This window comes from Myotis lucifugus, unplaced genomic scaffold (genome assembly GCF_000147115.1).
Source record: "Myotis lucifugus unplaced genomic scaffold, Myoluc2.0 scaffold_87, whole genome shotgun sequence".
Taxonomy (NCBI): domain Eukaryota; kingdom Metazoa; phylum Chordata; class Mammalia; order Chiroptera; family Vespertilionidae; genus Myotis; species Myotis lucifugus.
The window spans coordinates 7622-19495 of NW_005871135.1; the positions used below are offsets into that span (position 1 = coordinate 7622).

Here is an 11874-nt window from a genome sequence, read left to right on the forward strand (position 1 = left end):
GCACTGGGGCCCCTGCCTTCTCAGTTAATAAACACAACCAACAAAACAAATCTCTCTGATTGAAATCTCTGCAGGGACACGGAGCCAGGACTTAGGGAGCCTGGGGGTTAGGCTCTCTGAGACGCTTTGGCCAGTTCAGACGTGGAAAGGGGTTTGCAGAAAGGGCCCACACTGAGCCCTCCTCAGTTTCCCCGTCTGTAGAATGGAGGTATTACCAGTGGAGGTATTACCAATGCAGTTGGTGCCACCAGTGTTAACAAATTGCTCTGGTTTCCTTTTTTCCTTGAGAAGCTTCGGTGGAGGGTGGTGTCTTGGTCTGACTGTGTTTCCGTGGTGCTCAGGGCCGGGGGAGCAACGTCATCCACTGCCGGAAAGACGGGACCTGGAGCGGCTCCTTCCACCTCTGCCGGGAGATGCAAGGCCAGTGCTCGGCCCCGAACCAGCTCAACAGCAACCTCAAACTGCAGTGTCCTGAAGGCTACGCCATAGGTAGGCGGGTGCATGCGGGCAGCGTGGGAGGGGCGAGAGCTCCGGAGAGCCCAGGCTGGTGCCTCACTGGGTAGCTGGGTGCCTCTGCCCTGTGGGGCCCTGGGAAAGGGAGCCGGATGCAACCAGGCTCCTTCCTCCTGGAGAGAGTTGGGGCAGGGATGCGGTGGTGGGGGAGTGTGTATAGCAGGCTCACCTACACAGGGCTCTGAAAGAGCTTGTTGGGCACGAAATGATATTCCAGACAGAGGAACCATGTGGCAGGGGGAGGGAGATGAGAAGGCAGTAGTGGTTCAGTGTGGCTGCCTTTATTATTAATCTTAACATTTGCATAAGTAATCACTCATGAGCGTCTACATGGCCAGCACTTAGAGGCGTTATGTCCTGTCCTCTCAGTAACCTTCAACAACTGAGCAAATGGAGACTTAAAGGGAGAACAGAACCTGCTCCAAAGCCCGAGTTCTTTCCATGGCGTCTCGGTTGCCTCCGAAATGAAGATAAACAAATAGCAGCTTCAAAATACCATTTGCGAGGTGATAGGCCAGTTTGCAAAGTGCTCTCAGTGAGGGAGGCAACCTGGGCTTTGATGCCAGGCATTGGCCTGGTGGGAACCAGAAGTCTGGACAGACACATTAATCACCGTCCCGAGGCTTTCTGGGGAACGGGGTGTGCATGGAGCCGGAGCTCAGCCGAGGACAGTGCTGCTGACCTTTTGGGCGGATTCCCTAATTGACCATGATGAAAAGCCCAGGGAATTGAATGTCCTTTCTCATGGCCAGTGTGATTTATGGGACAATCACCCGGCATGTCTGGAGCAGAAGGTTATCTGTGCACACACTCCCTCCCCAGCACGCAGAGCCAGCCTGTTCTGCACCCAGCAAGATGAGTGACCACTTCCTGAGAGCAGGGGTGGGCAGGGCCTGAGCACCCTGCTGGAGATGAACGCAGCCTCAGAGCCCAGAAGTCTGCACCTAAACCTAGAGGAGAAACCAGCGCTCCTTCCTATAATCAGCCCTGCTCCTGCACGGTTGCCCTCTGTGACAATTCAGAAGGCACTTTAAGATCCTACAGAGCCATGGTCCAAAGGGCCTTGACACGAGGCTTGCACAGAGGTAGGATCTCATAGGGCTTGCCAATGTGGACATTCTAGAATGTGGGGCAACAGGTGAGCAACAGCGAGCCTGTTGGCTGCTCCTTCCCAAGGCCAGTGCTCCTCCCGTCACTGCTGACGGATGTGCACAGCTCTGGACACTACGTCTGTGATGGCGTCCCTACTCCCAGCTTAGGATATGCAGTGAACATTCAGTCACACTCACGAATGGCAGTAAGCAAAACACTGATTGAGTTACTTTATTTTTTAAAAAAAAAACCTATAAAAACAGACTTTATGTCTACACCCACTGGTGTATTCAAATATATTCATACATGCATAAATAAACACCAGCACACATGTTTGGGAATGAAACGTAGACCCAAACACACACATCCTTCAGTAAACTCATGCCCAGCACGTACACATCAGCCAAATGCCACATGAACACAGCACCCACACAAACACATCCACACAGGCATACGGAGCTCAAGCTCACACGTGACACATCAGAACACACACACATTACAGGCACAACCACCTCTTAGGCCCCAAACGTATCAAACACACAGAAAGATGCACAAAAGGCAAACAGAGCTCACACCACCATGCACACCGATACATCTCCTGCCCACCTTGTGCATATGCTGCATTCCCATATCACAGCCACACGCAAATGAGCTGCAGGGCCTGGCTCTGCTGCCCTCAGCACAGTCTAGCGGTGGGCGGAGGTGGCAGCAGCATCCCCTTCACCCATGAGCTTCCTCATGATCAGAGCCGAAAGGGAAGGAAGTCTGTCTGACCTTGGAACCTGAATCTCCTTCCCTGCCCTGCAGCCCATGCTCCCACTGCCACGCAGATGCCCTTGATGAATGGGTCACCCAGGGAGGTGGGGGCACACAGGGCAGCCTAGCCAGGAGAAGCAACGGGGGACACTGAGTGAGAAGGAAGAGGGAGGGCAGGGTCCCTGCTGGACACCCAGCTCCTCTCCCTCCTCACCTCCTGGGGACCAGCTCCCTCTCCCTCCTCACCTCTGAAGGCCGCTCAGACATCACCCATCCCAGGTGGAGCCCCTCCCTGGGGAGAGCCCACCTCTCTAAGGAGAGGGACTTCATCAAAAGCCTTGTAAAGGGGTGAGGTCTGTGTGGGACTTGGGGGCTGGAGGGCACATCTGGGGCTGCCCAGAGCCAGCCCCCACAGCAGGACAGGGAGGCTCTGGCAGTGAGGAGCTCTCATGGCTACTGCCACCAAAGCTGCCACCTCCCTGCTCCTTGGGGAAGGAGAGGCAGGCAGGGGCCTGGTGAGATTACTGCTCTGTGATGATGCCAATTAGGGCTCATATATCACAACACAGCAGCCTGGTCTCCAAGCCCAGAGCTGCCCAGGTGTGGGGGAGGGGAGCGCAGAGGAGAGAGCACAGAGAAGAGGAAGTAAGACAGGCAGCAGCACAGGGCGGCCATTGCCTCCTGTGTTGACCAGAATTTTTCCTTTCTCCCCTCTTGGGATAAGACAGCTTTGGTCTGTGTCTCAGAGGCGGCCCCTTCTTTTTTTGAGAAGCATTTTATCCTGGAAGACTAGCGTAGTCCTTGCTCTCTAGAAACTCCAGGATGGATCTCATGACACCCACCCAGCTCTGAGCTTCCCCCACTGCCCAGCCAGTGTCCCCTTTATTCTCATCACTCGTCTTTGACTGTTCGCATTCCCCCCATTGCTTTCTTCTCCTCTGGCCCTTCACCAGCCTCTGTCCCCTTCCACTGCCTCCCTTCCTCTTCCTCTGTGAGGCTCCATTATTTCCATCGCTGGGCTTGGAAGTCAGAGAGACAGCGGTTCTCATTCATAGTCCTGGACCGCCAGCTCTGTAACCTGAGCTCTGGGCACCTGTGAAAGGGGCGTGAGGGCACCTCTCTTAGGGGCTGGATGTGCAGAAGGAGCAACCTCTGAAAGGCACCCGCAAGGCAGGTCACTCCCCCTTCTGGGCTCAGCATCCTGGTGTGTAAAGTGAGGAGGTTCTAACCTGTCCTGCACCTGCCACCCACCCTCGCCTCCTCTTTACCCCCATGCCTCTTCCACTGAAGGGAGGACAAGCTGCAACAGGAGTTCACGGGATAAACTATGCATGCACGAGAAGTGTGTGTGTATGCACACATGTCCATATGTATGTGTGTATGCATGTGTACAGGGTGGGACAAGTAGGGTTTCGTTTTTTAATATATTTATTATTGATTTCAGAGAGGAAGGGAGAGGGAGAGAGATAGAAACATCAATGAAGAGAGAAAATCATTGATTGGCTGCCTCCTGCATGCTCCCTACTGGGGATCAAGCCCACAACCCAGGCATGTGCCCTGACCGGGAATCAAACTGTAACCATCTGGTTTATAGGTTGACACTCAGTCACTGTGCCATGATGGACTTGAAACACAGAGTTTATTCTTGTATTATCATCTATTAACTAGAGGCCTGGTGCACAGAATTCATGCACGGGTAGGGTCCCTAGGCCTGGCTGGCAATCAGGGCCATTCGGAGCTGCCAGCCGGGGCCTTCCTTCATTCTACGTCGCCCCCTGGTGGTCAGCACACGTCATAGTGAGTGATTGAACTCCCAGTCTCCCGGTCAAACTCCCGAGGGGACACTTTGCATATTAGCCTTTTATATATATAGATTATTTTATTATTTTCCATATGAACAACTTTAAACCTACTTTTGCCCCACCCTGTATGTATACACATACACACACATTTGGAAGGGAGGCTTTAGAACGGCTAATAGAATTTTATATATATAATATATATATGTATGTATTTTATACACTTTTATATATTTATATATTTTAAAGAATTGTCTGTCTCTTGTGAATGCATGGTGTTCTGGTGTTCAGGGTGGTCTTGGCGCTCAGGTGGGGAAAGGCCTCCTTAGGGCCCTGGTCGGATCCTCACCCCTACTCTTTGCCCACATGAGTAAGCACCTTTTTGGAGGCCTGGGGACATGTCCTGGGATAGGATTGATTTTCAAGAGATGTCAGAATGTGTGAGGTCAGGCCAGAGTTTGAATGAGCTAAATTAGAGCCAGCTTGCCATCCCATAGCTAGACAGCTAATCATCTTCAAGGAGAAATCCCTGGACCGAAGGCTTCAGTCCCCGTTGGTCATCCATGCCTTCATTTTTTTCAGTTCTTTGTATTCCTTTCCATGTATTCGGTCATTTATTCATTCATGCACCCACTCACACACTCACTTCCTTCTTCATAAGATACCTAAGCCCCTATTCCTTTCACTCCTTGTGTCATGAATTCATTCACTTATTTCTTCTCCATCTATGCACTCATTGCCTCAACATCTCTTTCATTCATGTCATAAGTCCTTATCGAGTGGCTGCCATCTGCCATGCACAGTGTGCTGACCTTGTGGAGCTTACAATCCCACAGGGTAGAGAGATACTGACAGATGTTAAAAGTCACCAAGCCAACCGGAAGGGGTAGTGACAAATGCAGGTGCTGTGAGGGGGGTTTGGCCAGTCAGGAAAGCACAAAGGTCTCCTCTAAGCAGGCTGGGGGTCTGAAGGGTCCTGGTAAGGCACCATTTGAAGAAGAGTAGAAGGCATGAATGCAAGTCCTGTGCCAAGAAAAAACCTGGGACTGCAATCACCACTCACTCGGCTGGTGCTTATTAGCAATCCCTGTGTGTCAGGCAGCAGGTTAGGCTCAGGGATGAACCTACCTTGTCCCTGCCCTCTCGGGGCATCTCTGTAACTGTGGAAGGGAGACACAGGGGGTAGGGCCAACCCTGGAGTGAGACTCCTCACTGCTGAACACTGCTCCCTCCGCTGCACACATGGGGCGGGCTTCTTGGAGGACATGACCTTGGCCTTGAAGCCAGTAGGACTTGACTGTGAGAAGGCAGATGGCGGGATGATTCAGGGGGAGAGAATGAGAGCAGGACAGAGGAAAGGATGTGTGGGGCTCAGAGGGAAAGCCAGGCGCAGGTCAGTTGGACTAAACAAAAGTGTGAATGTAGTTAGTGGGAGATGAGACCATGAAGGCCGGGGAAGGGGGTTGGACCTTGCCCTGGATATGGGGAACCTTGGAAAGGTCTTCAAGCAAAGGAGGAACAAGACCAAACTGGGCTCGGGGCCGATGCAAATGGCAGTGGGTGCCAGCTGAACTGGAGACGAGAGAACAGTCAGGGAGACCAGGGGCAGCCCTGCTGGGGAGTTCCCTCCCTCCCACTGCCCTCAGGGTGGGCAGCCCAGTCCACTGGGGGCCAGAGAGCGGCAGGGCCCACTCTGGGGAGAGCAGCCCTGGGCGTTAGGAGACTGGGGCTAAGTGGCCAGCTCACACTCTGCTTCCCACAGGGTCCGAGTGTGCCACCTCCTGCCTGGACCACAACAGCGAGCCCATTATCCTGCCCACGAACGTGACTGTCCGTGACATCCCTCACTGGCTGAACCCCACGCGGGTGCAGGTAAGTGACAAGGGCTTCCTACCTGGGCCTAAGGGGAGGAAAATGCCCTTGTCGAACATTTGCGTTGCCTGGGTGCTGCACTCATCGCTTTACCTGTGTTACACTGTCACATGGCCACACCTCTCTGTCACAATCACTCTCCAGTCCTTAAATATTTAATACTCTGTTGGGTCCTGTGCTTAGGACCTAGCTTTCCTGTCCCACTGAATTGGATGACAGCCTAGGGGACTGATGTTTCTAGTTACAGAAGAGGAAACCTGGACACAAACGCATGAGTAGAGAGCACAGAGTCGGGTCACACGCGCACTCATGAGAGAGGTGCTGTCGGGCTTCTCAGTGTGAGCTCTTGGAAGTCTTCTACATGCCACAGCCTAGATTTCTGGCATCTTCCCTGTGCTTTCCTCATTTGGTGGAAAGCAATTAATATGCGATATGGGGAACCAGTAACACCTACAGTTTGTGAAGCACTTACTATGTTCATGTGCCCAGTCCTGGCACACAGACTGCATTTAAACCTTGGAATGGTTTTGTGGTGCAGGGTGGGCAGCACTCTCTGCCTTCTCGGCCATGGACCCTGAGATCTCCGGAGCGACAGCTCGAACCCAAGCCTGAGCCACATGCCCTGCTCTACTCAAGGTGCCAGGCTGGCTTGCCCAGCCAGACCTTGGAAGCCCCACCTCCTGACAGCCAATGGCATTGCCCATTTCATTTGGGAGCTGGCCACCCCCACTTCCTTTATGTGATCAGTCAGGGGCCCTCAGAGCTGATGTGGGGGCCGCTCTTGTCCTCCAGGGCAGCACGCATTCCAGGCCACAGGAACCGGCTCTGGGCACTGCCCTTCCCCTGGAGAAAGTGGGAGGCAGAGGCTCTGGGGTGCAAGGCTGAGGTTCAGCTCTGTCTCTGGCCCAGCCTCCTGCCTGGGTGCTGGGAGGCCTCCAGTCTGCCCACCTGCAGATCGTGCCCCAGATAGCTGGGAAGAACCCGATACCAGGTGTCCTGTTTCTCAAATGAGAGGAGGGCAGGATTGTGAGGGCTTACTCAGCACTCTGGGCCAATGGACCTGGCCAGCCCCCCTCTGCTGCCCCGTGCCCCCCAGCATTGTCCTCCCCTCCCTTCCCCTCCTCTTCCTCTTCTGCTGCTCTCTGTGCCATCTCCAACTTTATCTCCCTTTCCTGCCTGTTTTCCCTGTGTCTCTCTTCCCTCTCCTGACAGGACTGTTACCTCACTCTGCCTCCCCCGCCCTCTTTCCCTCCATGTCCACCCCCTCTGTCTCCCTGGTCTCTGTCTTCCTGCCTCTGACTCTCCCACGCACCCACCAGGCAGCCCTGTTTCCCTCAGCTCGCACTCCTCCAGCCCTTTTCTCCACTGGCCATGCCTTTCGCCATCCCTCACCCAGAGTCACACAGGAGCAGAGCCTGGACCATGATCTCAGCTCCTTCCCTCCGTGCCTCCCTCTCGCTCCTACCCTGACTCCCACACACCCACAGGCAGGGACATACTCCCACACAGTGCAGACCCAGGGGACCACTCACACCTGGGACCGCGGGGCTCCTTTGCCTGGCCCAGACCATGGTGCCTTGGCCCAGCTTCCACTCAGGCCTTTGCTCCGCACCCTCCCCACCCCAGGTGAATTCCCACCCCTCCCTCTGAGAGCCCGGGGCACTAAAGAGTTCAGTTATAATTCACTGTGAAATAAATCCAGGGATTTGAAAGCCTGCAAGCCCCCTCCCCATTTGCCCACCCGCTGCCTGCCTGCCCCAGCCCCCACCTGGTTCCCTGGTCGGCCGGCCTTTATTGATGCCGGCCTACCAAGAGAGCCATAACGAGGTTCAGACCTCCACCGGTCTCCGGAGGCCTCATTATCCAGGAGGAAAAAAATGTGGTAGAAAAAGGGAGGAGGGTGAAGGGCAGAGATTGATGATTTCCAGGAATACGGCAGAAAGCTGGCCTCCGCTGCACACTTGCCCCTTGTGTGGCGAGAGCTGCAGAAATAGAGCTGCTGGTGCGGGAGGCACCAGGCCGGAGCAGGCCCTGGACAGCTCTGCCTTCTGCGGGTCTGCCTCCCAGGACCAGCGTAAGGTAGATGGTCGGGGCAAAGGTCTACCCCCACTCCTGTCACCTTTGTCCCAGGGTAAGAAAGTGAGAGGCTAGAACTGACAGTTCATGGACACCTACTGTGCATCGGGCATTGGGTCACTTATTTTCACCTCAAACTCCAACTCACACACACATATGCACACACACTCCCCTATGAGGTAGGTAGTAGTCTCTGTTTTTCCAGTGGAGGAAATGGAGTCTCAGAGATGGAAGCCTCATGCCTAAGAGGAAGTGAACGGGGACCCATGTCAGTTTGATGCTGCAGCTTATTCAAGCTACCCATGCAGCCTATCTTGAATGTACAATAATAATAAAGGCAAAATGTTTACTGACCTCTTACCAGGGATATGCTGGTAAACGGTTAGCAACGCCCCCTTACCCCGCCCCCCCCCCGAAATGAACTCTGATTTGTAGCATTTGCCACTTACTGTGGTGTAAATATTCCCACCGTGGCAAATATCAGGTTTTCCAAGTTACTGTCACTGCACACAAAGTTAGGAAGAGAGACCTCACTGTTGCCTCTTGTGAGCCCAGGCAGGCCAGTTGTAGCCTGCCACTTGTGCTCAGTACATGACGGGCTCAGTTCTAAGCACCCACTGGCATATAAGGAGAGAATGAGGACTACTTAGATGAGTACAGTATCACCACTGACATCATGTGCTACCACAACAGTGACCTTTGTGAAGGTAGGCCCGTGGTCATCTTATTTACCATGATACGCCCCGCAGTGCCTAGCTCACAGTAGGTGCTCACTAAATATTTATGGTTGCTGAGTGAGGTGACCAAGGCCTAGTTTAAGCCCAGGAACCTTCTTGCTATATGTCCTTGGACAAATTGTATCACTTTTTAGGCCACGGTCTCCCCATCTGTGAAATGAGAGAGGCTGAGATCAAAGAGCCACAAACTCAAACATGTGCAGGATCCAGGCAGGTGGGCTGAATGGGTGAAGCAGGCCAAATACCATTTTTTTATGTTGAATACCTATGTACTAGTATATGTTTCATAACAGCAGTAGTATTTACTATAAATATTTCAGACTTAGAGGAAATATAGCAGACCCTCACGTACATACTACCCAACTTAACAAAGAGGACTTTCAGATACAGTTGAGGTTCTTTACTCCTAATTGAGCTATAACTTACATGGTCATCTTAAGCATACGGCATGGTAAGTGTTTATATTTGTGTCCACTCGTGAAACCAGTACCCAAGTCGGGGTGGGGACATTTCCAGCTCCCCAGAGTCCTCCCCTCTCCATGCCAGGCAGTGCCCCTACCACCAAGGTAAATCCCTGTTGGTTTTATTTATTTTTTAATTGGTATATAATTGGCATATAAGATTATGTTAGTTTCAGTTGTACTAAAATATTTTAGTTTGACTTTCTTTAAGAACAAAACACTCTATCCCTTTATTTTTTTAAAGTACTCCCCCGTGGGAGTTCCTCCCAGACTCCCCTCTCCTCTCCCTACCCCGCACACACAGGTACATACACGTGCACTTTGAAAGTAATAGGGAAACTAAGAAATCTTCTTCCAACCTAATAAATGAGACAATACAATACAAAACTCGAGGACAGATAGAAGTGTCGTTCGGGCTGAATGAGGAGAGACTACAGGGAATGGTGGGGACTGTGGTGAACTGAGGATACCAGGCTGCGTCCATAGGGGGCGGCTCTAGCCAAGTGTGACAAGGTGGAAATAAGGGCTTGGGGTGGCCAGATTTTCCATTTTTTCTTGAGTCTTTATAATATGAAATCTCTCGGGGTTTTTTACATATTGGCCAATAATTTTGACTTCTGTTAAGTACTTCATGTGCCAAACCAAACGTTTCTGTGGGTTGTGTAGCCTGGAAGCTGTTGGCTCGCAACCTTTGAATGAGATAGACTCTTCTGGTGCCGGGTACCTAGAATTCAGGGTTCAGGCTCTGCCGCCAGCTCCTCAGGAGCACCGCCTGTCTGCCCAGCACTTCCTCTCGCCCAGAGGAGCTGGAGAGTTTCCCAAGAGAAAATGCTGCTCACAACCTCAGCTGCTTATAATCCCTCTAGGTCAGTGGTTCTCAACCTTGGCTGCACATTAGAATCACCTGGGAATCTTTTTAAAATCCTGATTTCTGGGCCTCTATCTCCGGAAATTCTGTTTCTTTGTTATTGCGTGTTGTGGACCCACCCCATAACAAAGAAACAGAATTTCCGGAGGATGAGGCCCAGAAATCAGGATTTTAAAAAGATTCCCAGGTGATTCTAATGTGCAGCCAAGGTTGAGAACCACTGCTCTAGGTAGATGGGGCCTTGAATTTTATAATGGCTTCTGAGAAAAGGGTGGAAGGAGGAAAGAGAGGGAAAGAGGAAGATAGGGCCAGAGGGAGGGAATTGACAGAAAAAAGAAATCAACATTTATTGAATATCTATGATATGTAGGCACTGCTTATTAGGCAATTTCATATGTGCCAACTCATTTTGTCTCCATCACACGCCAGTGAGATACATATTATCACCATTTAATAGATGAAGACACTGAAGTTCTGAGAAATTGCCATTGCCCCATTCATGTAACTAATGTGTCTGAATCAGAATTTGAACCCAAGGCTAATTCTCCTGTATCCGTCCTGCAAGGCAACCACCTTGTTATGCGTACGTTTATGATTTATGTTATAAATGCAACCCTTGCAACAAATGATACAGAATTCATTCCTTGAAGAGAAGATAGCACCGTGGAAAATCCTGCCAGGTGTCCAAAGGTCAGAGGTGGAATGGTTCAGAGTGCATATCAATGTATAGAAGGGCTATCCTGAGCCGTGGAGGGGAAGCCCATAGATGGAGAGATGTGTCCAGACTCCAGCGATTCCTCATTCACTCATAGACATAATGATACAGTCACTCATCTGTTCATTCACTCGTTCAAAGCCACTGATTGCATACCTCCATTGAAATGTCAGGTATTCTTCAGATTCAAGGGATATGGGGTAGAAAATGCCTAGGCTTTCAAAAAGCTTACCCACTTGATAACAAAAGGAAAATATACAGTTTTTCATTTTTTTCTCAAGTTAAATGATACAGTTCACTCACAGAAGGTCCCATAAACCAAGGAAAAGTCCAGGAGAAAAGACAGCATATCTTAGAAAATATCAGGAGGGGTGTGGGATCTGAGCTCAGAATGAGGAGGCTCAGTGTATTTTCTTATATGTCTGGTTCCGCCTGGGTCCCGTCATTTAGACACTCTGCCCGCTCCCGTATTTGTTTCAAAGCCTCTCCACCTTTTTGAACCTTGGTCTTACTCAAAAGAGTAAGCCACTTTATGTTTGCAGCTTTGGGGGTTAGGGGAATCTGAAGGAGAGTGTGGTATTCAAAGTATAGACCTGGAATCAGATAGATGTGGGTTTAATTCCTGACTGCCATCATCTATGTGTATGATTTGAGGCAACTTGCTTAACTTCTCTGTGCTTCAGTTTCCTCTTGTGTAACCAGATTCAAAATTAGTACCTATCTTATAGTTATGATAAGAAATAGATGAAAGTTCTGAGCATAGGTCTTGGACCACAATATTTATGTAATAGAGGACTTTGTGTTGATAAGGATCTGGATAATGATGGTGGGGTTGGCAATGATGAAGATGATAGCAGTGGTGGTGGTAGTGTGACAGCAGTAGTTCTGGTGTTATTGGTGACAGTGGTGGTGCTGGTGAAGGTGATGGTGATAACAACAAGTGGTGGTATTGATGGTGTTGGTGATGGTGGTGAGGGTAGAGATG

At 51.1% G+C, this 11874-nt stretch overlaps 1 protein-coding gene across 1 annotated transcript in view; it reads left to right on the forward strand.

Moving 5' to 3' along the window:
- Positions 1-341: 341 nt before the first annotated feature.
- The window catches only part of LOC102435951 (pappalysin-1-like), a gene marked incomplete at its 5' end in the record, with an annotated part of 34237 nt that continues 22704 nt past the window's right edge, over positions 342-11874 (forward strand). Inside the window, 2 exons of the mRNA XM_006091081.3 lie at positions 342-489; positions 5923-6032. Coding sequence (XP_006091143.2) covers positions 342-489; positions 5923-6032 — 258 coding nt within the window. The remainder of the gene's footprint in view (positions 490-5922; positions 6033-11874) is intronic.